The 20397-nt window shown below is 51.1% G+C and overlaps 1 protein-coding gene across 2 annotated transcripts; it reads right to left on the bottom strand.

Annotated features, from left to right (window-relative positions):
* Positions 1 to 1247: 1247 nt before the first annotated feature.
* Positions 1248 to 9611, bottom strand: PTGES (prostaglandin E synthase). 2 transcript variants are annotated; one of them, XM_040607489.1, is made up of 4 exons: positions 9472 to 9611; positions 8514 to 8696; positions 7000 to 7082; positions 1248 to 3424 (listed from the first exon to the last, which is right to left on the bottom strand). In XM_040607489.1, the coding sequence occupies exons 2-4, from the start codon at positions 8619 to 8621 to the stop codon at positions 3175 to 3177; spliced, it is 441 nt and encodes a 146-aa protein (XP_040463423.1). In that variant the 5' UTR covers positions 8622 to 8696; positions 9472 to 9611; the 3' UTR covers positions 1248 to 3174. The 2 variants fall into 2 exon arrangements, with proteins under 2 accessions (XP_040463423.1, XP_040463422.1); XM_040607488.1 differs by lacking the exon at positions 9472 to 9611 and adding an exon at positions 9132 to 9437.
* Between the last annotated feature and the right edge of the window lie 10786 nt (positions 9612 to 20397).

Here is a 20397-nt window from a genome sequence, read left to right as displayed (position 1 = left end):
CAAACACCGCTGGCTGTGCCCAGGGGAGGGCCAGCAGCTCCAACCACCTCAGCCCGATGGGGCTTGGGCTGACCAGGCAGCCGAGACCAGGCTCCGTCCTGCCTCCCTCAAATCCCCACAGCACTTCAAAATAAGCGCGATGGTTAGGCCTGCCTGAAGTTTGCCTTGTGTGCTTTTTCTGTTTGTTTTTTTTTGGTGTTTTTTTTTTTTTTTTTTTTTTTTTTTGGAGCCAGGAGAGTTTGTGTTCCCAAGCTTTTCCCTGCTGCCAGTACAGCAGGGTTTATTTATTTTTAATCAAAAAGAAGAAAGCAGAGCTCTGCATGTAACCTTGGCTTCCCCGACCAGGGCATCAGCCTCAGGCACCGAACAGGCAGTTTAGAAGAGGCTGAAGGAGCTGGCAGCTCTGGGGGGTGGGGAGGTTCTGCAGCCCCATTTCTTCCTTTCCATGCCAAAAATTTCAGTCCCAGCTAGATCTCTAACCACATGTATTGGAAGGAGTCCATTTTACAAAGCCATTACCTTTCTTATTTGAAAGCAGAAAGCATAGGGGAAAGGAAAAACTACCAAGTTGAGCCATTTTATCCATCTCAACCAGCTAATGTAGACACCGATGGGGCAGCACTTCCCAAACACCATCAGTTTAAGAAAACAGGAGAAAACTGCAGAAACGAGGCATTTGCTTCCCAACAACCTACCCACAAAAAGAGGTGGCTGCTGAGCTTGAAAAATACAGGCAGCTCCTTTGCAAGTCATAGGCACAGAAAAGAGAGCAACCACATCTTACCTAAACTTGTCCAGCTTTCCAGGGTTGAAGCACCAGTTTGACTCCACAGGCAAGAAGCTCCCAGCTGAGTGCAAGCAGGGTGCGAAGAAAGCTTACTGGGACAAAGCACTTTATATTGCTAGCCTGCTTTGGGGAAAGCTGGGATGGAGGAGGTTTGGGTGAACACCAAGCTTTGTAGCAACCTGCTACTCTGGGAAGGAAAACCAAAGCAGAACTGCTTTCCAAGTCTCAGCTTTGCTGAATTTAAAGGATCAGCACAAAAAATTACACCTGGAAAAGAGCTTCCTCTGCAGAGCAGGTGAGTCCAGAGAAGAGGGACGTCTCTTTAGGAATTCCAGGGCACTCCAGGCTCTGCAGCAGGGTTTAGCAAAGCACTTTGCAGCTGGGGAGCCATCCTGCTGGGGTTGGACCCAGCTGCTACCCAGCTGCATCTGCTGCTCCCAAAGGAAGGATGTATCAGAGCACAATGATTTGTTTTTATTGGGAATATTTGCTTCCTGCCACCAGGATGCATGTGCAGCAGCAGAGAAATGTACAGGGGTTTGGGATCTTGTGCACCATTTGAGGCAGAAGAGTCTTGTTAAGAGGGGTATATATTACCCAGACATCTGTTGAGGCTATGTAAATGAGAAGTGGCCAAAAGCAAACTGCTGAACCTGCAGTCCTGCCCGCCTTCCACACACAGTTCCCCCATGGGAGAGCAAAGTACTCTCCTTCAAACGTCACCAACAGCCTAAAGCCACATATGCACAGGGGTCAGGAGTTACTGGTACAGAAGCCGCTACCCGAGTTCGGCAAGGGCTCAGAGCATCAGTTTGTGCTTTGTGCACTCAGACACTCAGTGAGGTCTCAGTAAGAGCACACCTGAGGACAGCAGGGTTAAAGGAACAGCTTTAGTGCTTGGGGCAGGTGGAAGGGTGTGCTGCGTTCTGCTCATTCTGGTTTCCACATATGATCTTAGTAAAACCCTCAGAGAGAAGGAGGAGGCACTGAACAGCAGAGGCTTCCTCCTGCCTTGTCCTCTGTAGGGGTGCTCCATTGCATGCTGCTGTTGCCTGGACCAGCCCTTGGCACTTTGGGACAGCTGCATAGCAGAGGTGCTTACAAGGGTTTATCATCCTGCAATACTCTGGTCCCAGCCTCTCCTCTCCAACATGACAACTTTCAGACAACACCACAGAGCAGTGGTATTCTCACGCAGGGAGGTTCAAAGCCACTCATTTCCAGAGCTTTCTGCAAACACCAGCTAATCCAGGCTGCGCACCACTCAGCAGCAGCGTACAGCAGGAAACAGCTGAAAGAAAACATTCCTGAAGTGGTCATGGCACGGCGCATTCCCCAGATATTAATGGCCATTCTGTGGCCAGAGAAAGGCTACAAAGGGGGAGAAATCCAGTCTGCTGTCCTGGGAGCATTCTCACACATCAGCAGCATGTGAACGCAGATACCACGCTTGGGAGACAGGTCTGTCTTCAAACTGCAGACCCCATTTTGTATGAGCATCTCAGTCTTTCCAGAGGTCCCAGAGCTTTGTGTTCAGCTCTCTACAGGGTAAGTGATTCCCGCTGGCTGCTCCAGGCATGTCCCTCTGCATCTTGCCACAGCGAGACTGGGATGGAAAAGCCACAGCTGCTGCTGGCCAGGACCTGCTGAGTGCCGGCTGCGTGGCATCCTTGCCGGGACAGGCAGGCTCCTGCCGGCAGCGAGGCTCCCTGCCAGGGAGCTGCGTCCCGTGGCGCGAGATGAGGCAGCGCTGGGAGCAGCGAACACTTCAGTGGCTTCACAGCGTCACCCCTGAGACTTTGACTTTCACGTTATGCTGCCTGGCAGGCACCTGCCTCCTGTCCTCACAGGAGAGGGAATGTGACAGACACCCCCTGCCCACAGACCCACACGGCTGGGCGGGAGGACAGCGGCTGTTTTATAACCCCCCTCTGCTACTACTCACATCTGCTGACCAAGAGACTTCACAGGACCCTGATGGTTTTCCCTTGCTGTGTGACCAGGGGGAAAGGACACATCTTCCCCTTCCCCGTTCCGAATGCAGTTGGGGCAGAAAACCTTTCTTTCAATTAACCCCTTCCTCGAGGGGTAGTCCAGGCGCTTTCCCCCTCTCACCCTTAGAAGCAAGAGAAACCTGCCTCCACATCGCCTTCTGACTGCAGGGAGATGTGGCCCTTCCCTCTGGTGACTTCCCTGCCCAATTTCAGTAACACGGGGACTTTATCGAGGCTGCACTGAGCACCCCTGGGGTGCAGACGGCCTCTCTGGCAACATGCCATGTGTCCACACAAACACACACTCTCACACTTGCACGCACCACCCGGTCCAGCCGAGGAAAGCAGCAGAGTGCGGGACAAAGGGGTTTGTTCGGTGGGTCTCACTGGGCACTACCAGTATGGGGTGGTGGCGAGGAGGATCTGCAGAGCCATGGAGAAGCAGGGCAGCTGTGCCACGCTGTAGGCCACAGAGCGCATAGGCGCCCTCAGTTGCAGGAGGTAGGCGATGGTATGGATGATGCGCCCCACACAGAAGATGAAAAAGTGGATCCTGGCCACTGTGGGACTGGGATCCAGCAGAGAGTAGATGGCTCCGAGGAAGAGGAAGGGAAAGATGTTCTCCATGTCGTTGCGGTGGGCCCTGAAAAGGGAGATAACGTTGTTCCTTCCCACCAGGCTCCCTGCTATCCCCTATCCCTTGTAGCCAGAGTGCCCATCCCTGGGTGCTTCTGGCTCTCTCTTCCATTGGGTGGGGTAGACGCAGCCCCAAAAGACTCAGATCCCCCCTACACATGCAGGCAACAGGACTTTGCACCCAGTGTCTCTCCCTTGGGGTGCTGCACTCCTGAAGCTTGCCCTCTGTGACTGGGTTCCCTTTGCCATGACAGATGACAGCTTGTGGATTAGAGCTTTTAAATAAACAAAGAAAAACAAAGACCCTGCGAAGCTGCGAAAAAATCAAAGCTGGTGCGGCGCCAGCACGGCACGGTCCCAGATGTGGCCATGTTACACAATAAAAGGCAGTTTCCAGGCCACAGTTTCCAGAGCAGGAACTCCCAGGATGGGAGGGATTGTGGCTTCATCACTCTCTGTAAGTGCATCCAAAGGGGACTGGGGAGGAGCACCCCAACTGCCCCCTGCACCCCTGTGACACATTGGCACTGATGGGGCCAAAACCTGCACTCCAGTTGAACATGTGCCTGCCTGAGTATCACATCACCTGCCAGCACCCACACCACGACCGAAACAGGATCCGATCACGCTATGAGCGTGGGCAGTGTCCCTCCTCCCCCAAGGTACTGTCCTTTGAAGGAGGGAAACCTGTCCCCAAAGCAGTGACCTGCCCTTGCCCTCCCACTGCCCCTGCCCCTCCTTCTTTCGTTCCCTTGCAAAGCAAGAGATGCTTTCTGCCGCGCAGAGCCCCGTCCCCATGCTTCAATGTGGGGACTCTCAGGTCGTGCCCTGGCCGGTGGGGATGGATCTGGGCTTGAAAGTGACCTGATCACAAGACTCATTTGCCTTTTCCCTGTTATCTCAGGAGTTTGAGAGGCAGAGACGAAGCCTTGATCAGACCTGCCCTTGCTTCCCTACTCCTGTGCTCCAGCATGTTTAAGGACTCACGAAGCCAAGAGAAAATGTTATTTCTTCCCTGAAACAAAGGCCAAGATGCCTGTGCTGCTTTTCTGTGCTAGCTGAGAAGTGTCTGGGAAGTTTTAGGACTCTCTGTCACAACTCCTTAGTGCAGACACAGGCTGTGATAGACCTGGCTGAAAACAGACTTTGGAAAAGAAAGAGGGCTGTGTTTTAAGGCCCCTCTCCTGCCCCCGGAGTCAGGTCTATGGAGCAGATGTCCCTGTGCCCGCCCTGGCAATTGCCCCACCAAACATTGATTTCTCCAGGCCAAGGTTTGCCAAAAGTTTCTTTCCATCAGAAATTTTCAGCACCAAGAGACCAGGTTTTTGGAGGCTGACTGCTCCCAAAGGCAGGATCAGTCTGTGAGCAATGGAGCAGGAGCCATCGGGAAGGGCTCTGCTCACGCGGCTTGCCCCAACCTCCTCCCCTTTACTGTGGTGCCCAAGCATGGGGACATGAGCAGAGGCTCTGGGTCCGACAGCTGGTTCCCATCACCACATCACATGAAATGACCTGTGTGCGGACTGCCAGCCCCCACCACTGTCTCTCACTGCCCCCTTCCCGTGCCAGAGCCCAGGTCAGCAGGGCCCGGCCACCTGTGGGTAAATCGTGCACCTGAGCCATTTCCAGCCACAGCTTTGCTGAAGCACGAAGGGGCTCTGCACAGCCTGTTGTACCCAGAAAAGAGATACCCCAAGGGCTTTCAGTACCCCATTATCCCCGTAACAGGCAGGAGAGCAAGGAGCTTTCTCCTACCTGCCCCTTGCACCTCCATCGGGAGCAGTCCCTAGATTAAAGGCCACATCCCCAAGTAGAGAGGGGACGAACATGGCAAGGAGCCTGCTGGAAACCTTATTTCAGCTGCTCTCTGGGTGTGATTTTGGGACAGCATGGAGGAATGGGCCTAGAAAAGACACTAAGACAGGTCCTGCTGTTGTAGCAGCATTGCCAGGACAACTCACTGGGGATGAACTGGTCACGGCCTGGACACAGAGGGCACGTATTCCTTGCCAAACCCAGGAGAGTGGAGGGGAGCTGCAGGAAACCCTCTGCCTCTCCTGGTCAGACAGTCCCTGGGAAGAGCCAGCCCCGTGTGGACAGGCTTGCCCAGTCACAGCCCCTTTTTTTCCCAGCCCAGGGCCCTGCTTGCCCTCCCAGGCCCGCATCACCTCTGTGGGTACCACCAAAAAACCCTTCTGCAGTCCAGGCAGGACCATGATGATGAGCATGGTTTGCTTTGGTGCCAGCTGTGCTGGGAGAGGGCAGCTGCCGGACCCCCACCGCCTCACCCCACAGCAGCCCCGTCTAAACCCGGCCCCAGGGACTTGGAGGTTCAGCGGGGCTGGAAGGACAAGCGGAATAACAGGGAGGAGAAAGGCAAGAGCTGAGACACAGCCAGGGGCCTCTCTAAACACCAAGGGGGAAACCTCCCTCCTGGCTGCTGCTTGCTCTCCTTTGCCTGTCGGGCTCTGCTACACTCCCAATAACCCCAGCAGCTCGGCCATGGCTCTGCTACGCTCCCAGTAACACCCGAGAAGAAAACCCAACAACACCCTTGTTCAGGGAAAACACCTTGGGTTTAATCTGTCTTCCCCAGGGCTGTGAACAGATCAGCAAGGACCGACTCAGAGTGCTTTAACTGCACAAGTCAGATCCCAGACCTCCCCCAGGTCTTTGCTGCAGCTCCATTTATTTATTTTTATGGACGCTTGTCTTTTCTGACTAATTAAAGAAGATTTTTTTTAATGATTTTCTGATTGTTTATTTTATGATGATGATTTTCCTAGGAAGGAAATAGCTCATTTGCCACCCTCCTTCCTCTGGAAGCCCAGGGATTAGGTGGCACTGGATGTTTTTTAAAGCAAATCTTGCAGGCAGTGAGAGGTGAGCGGCACAGTCCCCCACCCACAGCAGAGCTGGCAGCCAAGGTCTCAGTTGGCAGCAGGGCATGGCTCCAGCCCCTTTCCTGCACGTCACCAGTGATCCAGCCAAACACTCAGGGCACCTCCTTCTGCGCAAGGGAGATGGCAAACCAAGCCTGGGGCTGAATAACCCCATGCTTTACCCCTGAGGAACTGTGAGCCCCACAGGAGAGGGGGAAGATTCAGACTTTGCCCAGTTAGGGAAGCAAAAGTTATTGCAATCACATCCAACTTCTTCCCAAATGCACAAAAAGGGCAGCTGCATATAGCACTGGGACCAGTCACACAGTTACCTCTCCAAGCTGTGCAGGGAGCTTGGGTCCTGTTGGGGCAGGGCACGAGGAGCCTTTGGTTGCGGGTATGGGACAAGACCTTGGGGGCCTGTGGGACTTTGAGCATCTAAAAATTAGTTTAATTGCATCAGAGTAGGCTGTTGGACCCAAACCTCGGTCCTTCCCCGTGTCCTTGCTCCAGCACACAACATGCTCCCATTAAAGATTAAACTGCTCTAGTGTGCAGGGTCACACAGCTGAGCTCCAGGCATTCAACCCATCTAGGTAATTAAATAATGAGCCCTTTAGCTTCCCACTGCTTCTTTGCCAGCATCTGCCAGGGATCACCTTGCAGCACAGTGGGAATGCCAGCACCGCCGCCTACTTGCCTGCGGCACCGCTCCACATCGGGGTCTTCACGGTAGTACTGCAGCCCCCCGTTGCGCAGTGCATCCTCCGGGTTTGCAAATGCCTGCAAGGGAGAACCCCCATAATATGTATGCTTATAATGTTTTCAGGAACTTTACAGGTAGAAGCTTTGCCCCTAATCTTTAAGACCTATGGAGATTTCTTCCTGCCCCAGTTTCTCACCACCCTTCACAAACACAAGAGCAACTGCAATTCCATGTGCATGGTCTTGGGGGTTAAACCCTGCACCTCCCGAGGGGTTTCCTTATCCTTTGAAAAAAACAACTCTGCCTGCTGAGCAGGTCCCAAACAGGGGGCTTCATGGGAGCTCCTGATCCCAGTCCACTTCTCCCCACGAAACCCACTTAAATGAGACTTTGTCAACCACCAAATGAGATCACTGCTGGCACACAGCTTGCAGACGCTGAATGCAGCATCCAAAAGATAACCTGGACTGTCAGATTAGTTTACCCTACCAAGAAAGAGTATTCCCTCACTGGCTTTTTGGCAGTGATACTGTGACTGAAACCAGCCCTGGGGAAATCAGATCCTACGCTAATAAACTTACAAATAAAAATTACTTATATGAGCTCCCCACCTATGCTCAGAAACTGTTCCTCAGGGACTTGGTTACATGCGACAGCTTCACTTTGCAGCCTGAAAAGGACCCTGGTGCTTTCTTTAATCATGTTACAAGCCAAGTCCTAGGGTTGGAGCATCATTTAGAAACACAAGGGAAGAGGACAAGTCATCAGTTACAATGATGCTACAGCACACAGGTATCTCTTTGTATTTTATCTGAGAGCAGAAATCTCTCCCTCCCACTCTACCGATGCAGTCGGAAACTCCTCAAATACTTAAAAACAGATTTTACAAGCAGCTGAGTTTTGCCACAAGTTCAATTTGGGTTGCAGGTGATAAAAGGTCCAGTTCACCCCATCTCCTGACAGCAGCTAGAGCTCCCAGTCCTCCCTGTATTTTCCCCAAGTCCAAGAACCATTTCCTCCAGCTATTGTTTTTATTCCCCACGACTTCCTGCTCTCCTGGAGCATTCACATAGCCATTCAGCCTCTGAAAAAGGCTTTCTGCTAAGCTGCAGGGAAAAAAAAAAAACATTGCAACGATTTCCTCTTAAATACTTTGTTTTCCCCTTCCTTCTTCCAGACATGGCAAATTAAGTGTAAACAGACTCTTTCCAGAAGCAGCTCACCTGCATGGCATTTTAGATCTGAAATTACTATTTAGACTGGGATTCAGAAATTATAAACATGAAGCTACAGATGGTAGAAACAAACAAAAAGTACCAAAGAGAAGTGAGATAAATATCTGCTGCAGCTATGAAACATGTTTTGCTTTCAACTGAAGGTCAAAAAAAAATGGAGCTTGCTTCAGGAAAACTCTGTTGGCCTTCACAAGAGTAACAGAAGAAAGAAAAAACACAGAACTCCAAGGAAAAAAGCCAGAAAGGGAGAAGGAAATGGAAGCTGGATCTTACCTTCTTTCTGAGTCTCACTTGTCCCGTAATGATGGCAACAACATACATTTTTAAAATCAAGATTGTGCTGTAGAACGTAAACGACATAAACACTTTGTTTTCCATCATTTTGGGGGTAGGTGCCACTCGACCACCTGCAACACTCGCAGCCAGTGGAGATCTCGCTGGGGCTTCAAGAGGGCTCTGCAGGAGAGGGGGCAGGAGCAGCCACGTGTAAACACAAAACAGGTCACCACTGTTTCTTCGGCGAAAGCCCACAGCCCCCGCACACCCCCCCTCCAGGCTGATGCCGCCGCGCCGCCGGTGAGCGCACCCAGCGCGGGACACGGAGCGGCTCCAGCTTCTCTCACCCTGCTGCCACCGGCTCCGCGGGGATGCGGTGCCCCGGGCTGGGATGCAGCCCCCTCGACCGTCTGGGCCACAGCAAGGCTCAGCCTGGCCACAGCTCGACCTCTTGTCCCCCCAAAGCAGCCCACCACGATCCCCCGTCCCGCCGCGTCTTTTGTTCGTGCCCAGAGGGACGGAGCGTCCCTCGCCCAGCCAGGCAGGCACTGCCCACCCACAGGTATGAGCGGATCAGCCCTGGAAGAAGGAGTTAGGAGGAAGGTAGGGACCTACCTCAGCCACATCCAGCCCTGTGCTCCGGTGCTCCCTCCGTCCCCGAACCCACAGCTCACCCCTCCGTGGCGACGTTCCCAGTACTCCCCAGTCCCGCCCAGTGCAGGCTGAGCGTCCCATGGCAGTAGCAGCCAGCCCTCCCCTACAGAGCCACCTGCCGAGGGATGGGACTCAGGGACGGAGCCATCCCTTGCCCCACCAGCGCCCATCACCCGGGGGCCTGGGCTGCCCCTGCACCCCCTGGCTAGCAGGGGTGCTCCTGGAGTGACCAGCCTGGAAGAACAACCGGGCAGGTCTCGGACCACAAAGCCCCAAATTTCAAACAGAAGTAAAAAGCAACCTGCCCAGCCCCAAAGACAGCTTGTTCTCGTTTTCTCCAAGAGGGTGAACCGGGTCGGTCGGGTATAATTTTGTCTTCGGTCTAGAAAGTGGCATCTGAATTCGGTGCTGTCTCTTCCCCAGCCACAAAACACTGGTGAAGAAAGAGTGGGATCTAAGCCTCTGCAGGCAGTTGGGCTGCTCTCCCAGTGCAAACCTTTTAACTCCTTCTTCCCCAGCCTTGGTCCCAGTGCTGGCAGCAGCAAACCTCCGGTAAGCTGGCAGCATGGGGACTGATAGGAGCTATCCAAGTTTATTAGTGTTGGAGGGCTGAATGTGGGGTTCAGTTACTTTAGAGAGAACACACGTTAAAAAAAAAAAAAAAAAAAAAAAAAAGACTTTTTTCAGGAAAATGGAAACTTTTGGAAATTGAGGGGAAAATGAATGCTTTGAGGATGCAAGCAGTTTTTTAATAAACTGACACATTGGAATAAAAAAATTGTTTCAAGCCACAAAAAGCCTCAAAAAACAATGAACAAAGTATGACAGTTTGTCACTTACAGAACCGTGTTTGTGTCTCTTGGACTGGGTTTGTTCTTCAAGGCTTTTAAACTTCTTAAATGCCACTGAGCAAAACTAATCCTTTGCTTTCCAAGAGGGTCCAGAGTAACCCAGGAGGAGCATCGCACTCAGACCAGGACCAGGCTCCAGTCCCATCACTACAGACCCTGTTGCACAAGGACAGTTTTTTCCCCAGCAATGGGACGCTGGTGGCACCCCACTCCTTGGGGAGAACAGGCTACAGGAGTCCTTTTCCTGGGGTGCTGGTGTGAATTTAAAGCAGCTTCATGCTTAGGGCACAGCGGCTCTGGGCTCAAGAAATACAAAAGGATTGTTGATGAGAACATGAGTCAGGTTATATGGGCGGATCTGGAAGATCAGCTCGTTTCAGAGAGTAAGCTAAGAAGGAAAACAGTCATCTCTCTCTGGGCAGTGTTATCCCACCAGCCCTGACCAGCAGCTGAGGGATGCCGCAGGCCAGACTCCACCTCTGCTCCTGCAGAAGGGAGGGCTGCACCATATCTTGTATTCCCAGCAGTCAGCAAAGAGTCACACTAGGGCAGCTTTCCTGCCAGGATCAGTGCTGTGGAAAAGGTTTTACTCCTGTCCTGCTCAGCTCAGATGCGAGCTGCATGCTCCGGCCATCCCACGAAGGGCTGAGCTCTTCCTGTGCCTCTCCAGAGCAGATGTCCTTCCTTCCACCCCAGCCTACCCGGCTCCAGCCCCCCGTGCTGCTCTCAGCCTGGCAGGCCAGGGCTGGGAGCCAGAAAGACCCTTCAAGCACAGTCTCACTCCTGGCACTGAGATCTGCAAATTCTTTGCATTTGCTTCTGAATTTCTCTCACCACAGCTGTTCTGCCCTGATGCTGCAAACCCAGAGATGCCACACCACTTATTGCAATGCACCAGCTCAGCTCCATGACATCCAAGGGTGCAGAGAGCCTTTGAAAACCCCAAATACTTTCAAGGGAGAAGTACTTGCAGCTGGTCACCACAACCCTGGCGTCAGGGCGGCTGCAGAACAAGTCCTGGCACAGCCCGGTGTGGAGCTCTGCAGCCCAGCAGTAAATGCCTCTGACAGGCTGCTTCCCTGGGGATGGGAATGGGGACACTGGAACACACAGCAGCCATGTGGGTTCAAACACTGCAATAATGGCTGGGGTGCTGACCCTGGACCCCAGCCCTGTGCTGCCACCAAACTGCATCCAACACCACTCACATGTCTGCGGAGCTTGGCAGAGCGTTAGAGATACCATAATGCCAAGCATAAACAGTTGATGGCAAAGTTACATCCCAAACACTGCTCCCTCCCATCTCCTCTCTCCATTGTTGACTGGGAGCAAATCTGTAGCTGAGAAGATGTTGCTGCTCAAGAACCGGGGTGATGCAAGGGCCACACCAGCCCTGCAGCAGGGATGAGACTTTTTGCAGCAGCCCCTTTCCCAGCTCTCCTGGGAGCCTGGGGCTAGGGCAGGCAGCCAGACCCTTCACCAACAGCACATCATGCCCTCCACGAAGCCACTCCAGTTTTTACCAGCTGAGGACCCAGCCCGCGGGCTCTTTGGTAGTGAGACCTTTTTCCTTTGTGCACCTTCTCCCCCTCCTGAGGCAGCTAGAACGCCTCACTGAGCAGCAGGAATATGCACAAGCTTGGTACCACCAGCAGACAAGCCAGGACTTCTCCTGCTAGCCAGACAGACTTTCTCCTCAACATTATTCAAACACTGGGAGGAAGCCCTGGACAGGTAGTACCAGCAGCTGGCTCAAATTTAAATTAGAGTGATCAAGAATCACAGTTTGTTTAAGCATAAGGCCCCTGGGGCAGACCCAGGCATGGGTGTTGTATGTGCTGGGCAGGCTCTGCAGTGTATAAAAAACATGTTGGCAAAGTTAGTTGTTTCTTCCATGTGTTTTACACATTTCAGACCCTGTCACTATTACACAGAGCTGAACCCCAGTGAGGAGGGCTGGTGTTTGTCAGCACAGCACCTATGTGGATGGGGATGGGGGGCAGAAGCTGCCTGTAAAGGTAGGTGTAATGCTCCTGGGATCCCTGTTCCTGCTTGATTTCTCAAGTTTAGGGGTCTCTCCAGATGTGGCTGGGTAGGACACGTCCACAGTCACACCTTCCTGGCTTTCCTGACCCAAAGCAACACAGCTGCCAGGAGCATGTTTAACTATCCCATTAATCTGGGTGGAAGCAGGCTGTTAATATTAAGAGTTTGATCCTCCTCCACAGACCATGTCCTGCTAGGACGGAGAACCATTGCTTGAATGAGACCAGTTCCTAAGGGCAGCATGTCTTTGAACTACAAGCTGTACCTTAAAGCCTTTAGCACAAGAGGTCTCATCCCAGGATAAGACCTACCCAAAACTAACACTGCTAGCAAAAACTGCATTTATTTATTATTTTTTTTAGAAATTATTAGGACTCAAGTCCAGGCTTTGAAAGATTTAGTCATCAGGTTAAGCTGGCTCCAGGAGCTGTGGGAAAGAAGAGATGGAGGGTTTTAGAGGAGGCACTGAACTGCAGCAGGCAAGAAGGAATGAAAAATTCATGGGAGGTGCTTGAGAAAATGACTGAGAAATAGAAGCCTCTAAATAACAATCCTGCTTTGGAAAGATTATGGAATAAAAATCACTCTCAGTTCCCACACGGGTTGTTATTTTTTTGACCAGCTTAATTATACTATGGTAAGATAACTACATGTTTTTCCACTATTGCTATGCTGGGGAATTTCCTGGTGGCAGCTACACGAGAGGGTTGGTTGTGTAACAAATCCTTGTCAATTGAGCACAAGCATATATGCTGGGGTGGCACAGCCTGGGATCCAACCAGACCTCAAAAGGCAGCAGACATTTGGGGCAATTACAGCTCTGATTCCCCAAAATTTTTTCCAAATGAGCAATTACAGCCCACAGTCCGGGCTAGGTAAAGAGCCCAAGGGGACCGCTCCAGCCTGGAGAAGACAGGCAGGTGGGTGGCACTTCCCCGGTGTGCTGCCCATGGCCGGTGGAGAAGGTGCAGAGCCCAGCTGGGATTTTGTCTGCCCTAGGCTCATAGCTCAGCCCGTGGCTCCAAGCAGCACTGAGCCATATTCCCAGCTTGTTCTGATGCTGCCGCGGGCACCAGTGCCCTCCTTCCCTGCCATTCCTTCATTTCTTCCTGCTGCTCCCAGCGCAAAGCCTCAGAGCCTGCAGACGTGCCCTGCCCCAGCGATCACTTGCCCTTGGCTGCACCCAGCCCTGGGAAATCTGGCTGCACACCACTGTGCTGGCTCATCAAACACAGCTATGTGTTCAGGTAAAGGCATGAGCGGTTTAGCTATTCATTAAAGAGAAAGGCACTCCACCTGCATTCACTCCTTAACCTGCACGAAATGTTACATCACCCTGACGCACCTTCTCCTTCAGATGAATGAAACTCCTGTTGCTTCACCTGCAGCTCCCCATTCCCCAGCTCCTGGGCTCCTCACCACTCTTTGCAGCACGCAGGGTGGCAGAAGACACTGCGAAGTCCCTCAGCAGGGAAACCATCAGCATTAGCACCTCCTGAAACAAACCGGACTCTTCAGCCTCTGGCAAACTCAGATTTCATCTGTTTTGCATTTTAAAGTGACTGTACTGGCTGGAGATATCCGAGAGGCCTCAGGCATGAGGAATGTAGCATCAGACGCTCCCAAATAGTCCTTCACACTCAGAAGACCAGATGCCGGCAGCAGGAGAAAGCCAGCAGGAGAGGCCCAGGGACAGGGCAGGGGAGCAGCAGCGCAGGGTAAAGAGAAGCGGAGGAAGCTGCTGTCCCTCAGCCAGCCCCACGACGGGCCCAGTGCCAAGGAGAGGCAGTGTCACGACGGGCCCAGTGCCAAGGAGAGGCAGTGTCACGACGGGCCCAGTGCCAAGGAGAGGCAGTGTCACGTCCTCCTGCCCTCTCCCTCCAGCTCCATCCGCCATCCCTCCCTCCCTGCCTGCTCCCAGGCTGCTGCCCTGCTCAGCTGCTCTCCTGCCCCGAGCCGTCACACCCACCCTGGCTGCAGGGGGTCACTGTGTCCCCTGCTGCTCTGACAGCAAGGAGACGCTAGAAGAGAGGCCATCAGGCTATGAGCACGTGGGAGGCAGATTATTTTCTCTTATTCTGAGCCTCACATGGATTCATGCCTGAGCTTTCTCTTAGAGGAAAGAATTCCTTGGCCAGGATGCTCTGTGCCTTCAGGCATGCAACCCCACTGGGAGAAGGTCTCCGGGGTTGAGGAAAATTATTTCCCCTCTCTCCTGCTTTCTCCTTCTGACCCAGCTGGTTTAAAAGCTGTCTTTCAGCAGAGCTGCACCTGCCACTGCTGCCACGGGGCAGAGGTGGGAAACAGGGGTCAGGGCTTGGGGAGTGGGGGAAGCTGGCACCTCTCACGTTTAGCCAACACCACAGCAACTTGTGATGTGTTTCTCTTCCCAAGAACCAGATCCCATCAGCTGTAAACAACAGGCAAAACCCACTTCTGTTACTGCCTAAAAAGAGTTTCCCTGCCAGACTGGGAGAGCAGAGAAACAAATCCTACTGCCAAAAATTTCAGGATTGGGAAACATTTCCTATGCTTCAAGCATCTGCAAAACTACAAAGTAAGTACAGATTCCCTGGTGGGATGCTTTTGAGCAAGAGCAAAGGTAAAGGATGCTGCATGGTCCTGCCTCCACATGCTGTGTTATGGAGAAACGGGAATCAGGGCATGTTTTACAACGTTAAGAGCACTGGCTTGTTAACAGGGCTGGGAGAGAAAGCAGATGTGGTTCCAGATTTCAGACTTATGGAGACCTGACGTTCAACAGCAGATGAGCAGCTTCAAGGAGAAAAGTAGAAAACAAGCCAAGACGGCCTTTCTCCAGTGCCTAACCAACAGCTGTGATCTGTTGCTGTGCTGATCCACATGGCTGTACTCACCCTCAGAAGTGCAATGGGGTGCCCAGCTTAAGAACAGGGACCTTTTTTGGCAGGTGTGCACCTTTTGGCTCATGGGCTGTTAATCCTGCCCTGAAACCCAAGAAGAACAGCAGGCTTCAGAGCTTGCCCATTTCAAAGCCTTTTAAGTTCTGTTTTCAACAGAAAGGCATTTCCAAGTTGTCACAGAGGCACGCAAACATAGGACAAGAGGGAATGGAAAGGTCAGTGCTTCGCTGCCTGCCCCTGACCCCAGCTGAGTGTGGCTACATCATCCTGGCAAGACCAACTCTAAGGACAGCATTCCTTCACAGCCTTGCTGTAGAGCTTCACCCACCACAAAGCTTTCCAAGACACAAAGCTTATCTTTAAAACCTTGAGTTTTCTGCATCCTCTCCATCACCCCTAGATTAAACAGCAGCATTTCCTCCCACTCTTCCTTATAGTAATGTTTTCTAAATCTCATTATCACACATGCTGACCTCCTAAACGCTCTCACTTCCCAAAGCCAGGTCCTCAGCAGAAGGATGGTGGCTGGGCTTCCTACAGCAGCAGACCAGAACCTCCCTTTCAGGTGACCTAACCCAGGCAGAAGTCAGAGCTTCTCAGCAGTCTGAGTTTTTTCGAGTTGAGCCACTTGTCAGCTGTAGCTGTGCTCCAGACGCTTGTTAAAACTTTCCCTTTCTTTTCCCTGCGCTGAGGGATGCACAACACGTCTTTTAGGCTTGCTTCAGCATCTCAGCAGCCAGAAGAAAGGTCGTTGAGGTCTCAACTCTGACATTATTAATAAACACCCTGCACACACAATGCTAAAAACACACTCCCCATAATCAGCCTGGAAAGCAGGGAGTAGTTTAGCTATGGTATTGACAGCCTCATTGCCTGGAAGCTTTTTATTGCATTGTCTCAGCTGCCCTCTTGCTCACGCTGGTGGGAGCTCTCTCACAGAGCATGACCCAGGCTGCAGTTGTGTCCTGAGGCAGTGGAGCAGGAGATAAGAAGGGAATGAAGCTCACAGACCCCTGCCTGGACGTCAGAGCAGGTATTACATACCGTGTGCAATACAGCATCTACTGCACTTGAAAGTTAAAAACAGTAAGTGTGTATTTCCCAAAACCCCAACGAGAAAAGGGAAGGGGACGTAGGACCATACAAGCACCCAGAGTGATCCCCCAATTTTAGCAAAACCAGAATTTGGCCTAAATGATGCAAGGAAGTAGAGAAATGTCTCCATGCTACTCCACAGGCAGTGATGCTTGGACTAAACTACACTAAGATTTCTTCCCTGACTGAATTATCCATCAGCAGGACGCTGAGGACCTGCCTGGGTCCCACGCTTTGATTACCCTCCTGATTTGCAGGCTGTGTCCTCACATCCATGATGCATTCCCAGAAATCTGCTCTACCCTGTGTTTATGCGACCCTGACTGCTCTATGCAGCCCTCCACGAGGAGATGTGGGCACATTACAAATATTTACAAAGCAGCAGAATGAATCTCTAGCACAGCATGTTTCTGTTAACAGTGCCACCACCTCAGCCAAAACTGAACAAGAAGCACTTCCCCATTAGCAGGGGAGGAGCTGGATCTAGGTGGGAAGGCAGCTGTGGAACAGGCATAGGGACAGGGGGCTACAGGACACTACGGCCACATTAGCTGGGCTTGAGCTGTCCCGCAAGGCCATTTAGGAACAGAAAGGGGTAGGGAGCTGCACTGCACCCTACCACGGTGCGGGGAGTTAGCGTGCGTGTTCGCTGGTGGAAGGGAGCTGCTGCTCTTCAACAGGAGCAGGAGCCTGCGGGTTGTGCCAGGTGTGGGGCACACCGTGCTTTCAAGGTAGTACGTGCCCCTGTGGTAGTTAGCCATAGACTGAAGCTCTCTGGCCCCATACACCCTCGTTCATCCAGTCTTCAGAGATTAACTTAACTTCTGAATCACAAGGTTTAATTCTCTTTCTTGCAAACTTGTTGTCATACCTGACAGTAATGCTTGATAATTACAAGCGTCAAGTCACTGCCCAAACCGTTAAGATTAAAGTACTTCCTGGGACAGTAAGTTTCATAATGAAACACAATTTAAATTAAGAAGATAATAATAATAATAATAAACTTTTAATGGGGTCTCCTTCCCCTCTTGTTCGCGTCACAGAGAGACACACAAGGGAGGCAGGAAGAACAGCAAGCAGTTCTTGCTCAGCTTTGTCCTGCATACTCCTACCTTTGATACATGTCTGTGAAATCACCTCTTACTCAGCTTTACCACAGTCCCATTTGCTTTCACCTCTCTTCAAAGGTGATTCCTCCACGCCTTTGACTACCCCAGTCATACTTTCTTGTTTTCCTCCATGGCTGAAGCAAGCCAGTGACCAGCACATGACTGCCAACTCCTTTCACCCTTGCACTCCTATTGTCCTTAGGCCTCCCAACAGCTCATTTTTCATTTAAATGCCAGGAGTCCTCACTGGGGTGTCTAGGACAACTTCACACTGAGTTATTTCGTAGTCTGGAGGGGCTACTCCCAAACTGAAGGAATTCCAGCTATGTTCTTACAGAAGACAGCCCTGGGACACTCACTCTGTAGCTATCCAGTAATAGATCTGGCTTGCTCATCTCTGCTCCTTTGAGGCCCTTCTGTACCCTCCAGCATGGCCTCCTTTCTGGCTATGCTATTAGCATGGACTTAACATTGTTCTTCGTAGTGCAAGTCCATTCTCCTGTTTTCAACTCGTTCCAGTTCACTGTTGACCACAGGGTTCCCAGCTCTCAAACACACATTTTAACAATAGCTGGAAACTAAAATCCTGCATGAAATCTTTTGTTTTAGCAGAGTACATTTTTGTTCCTGATAGATAACATCTCCTGGAAAAAGAACCTAACATTTCCAGATCCCTTCCTGACCCTCCATCCTTATTTAAGGTTGATGCATCTGTATGTGAATAATACTTTCCGGGTTGTTCAGAGTAAGATGTGAGGCTTAAATTAACAGGTCCTCCTAAAGCACTTCAGCTAGACACTGCAGAAGTGAAAGAATTAAATACCTCTCAGCTGGTCGTGCTTAGAGGGACACATTTCTGAACACTGAGCCCAGATCAATGAACAGTTGTCACTAGTTTTCAGTAAGTGTGTCGCTTGTCTCTCCACAGGAGCAAATACAGACATGCCTTCTCCGGTGCGCAGGAAGAACACAACCTGTACGTGGCTGCCAAGCCTGGGAGCTGGAGCAAGGAGACTGGGAAAGCCACTGAGTATGCTTGACAGTGCTCACCACGAAGGGATGAGGACAGAACCGGTGGCTACAGCCTTCCTGTGAGCTTTACCTGCCCAAGAGCTCTTTCACGTCCAACCCACAGAACGAGCAAAAGGAGCTTCTGTATGCTGTGATGCTTTTCCCCAAGTCAGTTTAAGTGTCTGCTTGCAGTCTCTCAAGTTCATGCTCCCAAGCTACAAGATCCTCCCCAAATTCTCAGTACACGTAGATAAGTTTTAAAATTTGCTCCTGGGTTTTATTTTTTCTCTTTCAGTGACACAAACCGACCAATCCAGAAAGAACCTAGATAAAAACCAAGATGACATTTTTTCTATCAGCTGAACTGAGCAGTTGTGTGAATTTATTTTCCATCAACCTAGTGCCGAGTTGAAGTTACATCTGCAGGACAGAAGTGACCAGCATGGGTAGGGCAGAGCTCTACCCTGGGTGTAAAGGACAAACACAGGCAGGCTGTAGGAAACACAGTCCTCCCCAGAGAATGGGCCCAAGACTTTCAGCTCCGAAAGGCCACATGCAACAGAATCACCTCAGGCCCTGCAAAGCCATTTTTCTCCAGCTGGCTGCTTAAGTCTGCTGTTGTTTAGAGGAAAGAGCTGCACAATAGCTTGTCATCTCAGAGTTTCACTCTGCATTGGAGTCCCAGTCTAAAAGATGCTACCCGGAGTGATTTCTTCACAGTTGTTCTCCGCACACAGGACAGAGAGGGACTGGAAAGCTCCTGACAGCAAGTCGCCAAACAGGAGAGATGCCTTGGCTATCCTATGTCGACAGCCTGATGTCCAAACCACAGAGATGGTCAGACCTGGTGCAATTTCCAGGAAGCCTCCTCACTGCAGTCTCCAAAGAAATTACCACATCCCTCCTTGCTCAGGAGACCTCACTGCTCCCGAGCAGTGCCAAGGTTTGCTGGCTGCTGGTGCCCGTTGCTCTCTGGTTACAGATCCCCTCTGAGGCTCTCCAATAAACCACGAGCCTGAAGAGGCACTGCTATCTTTTAGCCTTTGCTGGCAAACTGCCTGGTGCTCTTCTCTTGCCTTGCAACCAGCTGGTAAGTACCCAGCCCAGCTCCATAACCTCCACAGCCCTCCAAGGGCAGCCAGATCTGACCTGTCTGAACAAATGGGAAAACTATTACAGCAGCAAATAGTTGCTTTCTTCTGGTGAACCTACTTGTTCCTCAACGCCAGCTGCCAAAGCTGATTAAAACCACACAGAGGTCTTTTATTCAAGCACGAGTTGGAGAGAGAAGAGTAGGAATATCAGAGGCACCAGTCAATAGCTGCTTTGCAAGACTAATTTTAGTGACCTGTATTTATGGCTCTTCCGCAGGTGAAAGAGCAGCACGTTTAGTTTTGCAAACCCCGTCCAAACACAGCCTCTGATTCCAGTCCAACCCAAAACTTACGGAGCACTTTTAAATTCTTTTTCACCCAAGGGTCCCAAAGTGTTGGACGGGGACATCTGCTTAATAACACCACCGCCTTACGTACTTTGGATGAAATACAAGCCACTTGCCACATCAGCGTCCACGCCTGGAGTGAGGGCACAGCATTACTCATGCCCTGCTGTCCTTTCCCTGTAGCAATCCTCCCCTGCCATGTAAGCACAGTTTTTTCTTATTTCATCAAGTTCAAGTTTCATCCCTTTCACACGGTTTTTATCACTAATTTATTATTTGCGACAGAATTGAAGTTTTAAGACAGAATTGGGCTAAAGTTTTCCTATTATTTTTTATTTTCTCAGTGAGAGCTATGGCTACATGCAGCAGACGGGCTCACACGAGAGCTACTCCTCTGCAGCTGCTTCCAAGCCAGCCTGGAGAACAAAACCAAAAGCAGCTTCCAGACCCAGCCTGGAGCCCAGTCAAAGCCAAACAGGAACAGTCTCCAGTTTCAGATTCTGGGCTTAATTTTAAAAAGACAGGAAAAACCCAAAGGCAGGATTGGAGTGGGTGAAATCCAACTGTCACAGCATCCCCCTCTTACCAATGAGTAACCTACAGCACAAGGTGTAATTCTCTTTCTTGCAAATTGGTTGTCATCCATGGTGGTAATGCTTGATAATTACACACGTCAAGTCCGCTGTCTAAACTGTTGACGTCAAATTACTTCCTGTGACAATAAATTCCATAATTAAACACAATTTAAATTACAATGATGATGATGATAATTATAATCTTTTTACAGGACCT

This window comes from Falco naumanni, chromosome 9 (assembly GCF_017639655.2).
Source record: "Falco naumanni isolate bFalNau1 chromosome 9, bFalNau1.pat, whole genome shotgun sequence".
Lineage (NCBI taxonomy): Eukaryota > Metazoa > Chordata > Aves > Falconiformes > Falconidae > Falco > Falco naumanni.
This window is presented reverse-complemented; position numbering and strand designations above follow the sequence as displayed.

What these genes read in the sequence shown, in the direction of transcription:
- PTGES (XM_040607488.1), bottom strand. Translation starts at nt 9,251, where the DNA reads ATGGGACGCTCAGCCTGCACTGGGCGGGACTGGGGAGTACTGGGAACG. An exon ending in AAGTGAGACTCAGAAAGAAG is followed by an intron (nt 7,083 to 8,513) that starts GTAAGATCCAGC and finishes TCTCCCTTGCAG; the next exon opens with GCATTTGCAAACCCGGAGGA. An exon ending in GATGTGGAGCGGTGCCGCAG is followed by an intron (nt 3,425 to 6,999) that starts GCAAGTAGGCGG and finishes CTCCCTTTTCAG; the next exon opens with GGCCCACCGCAACGACATGG.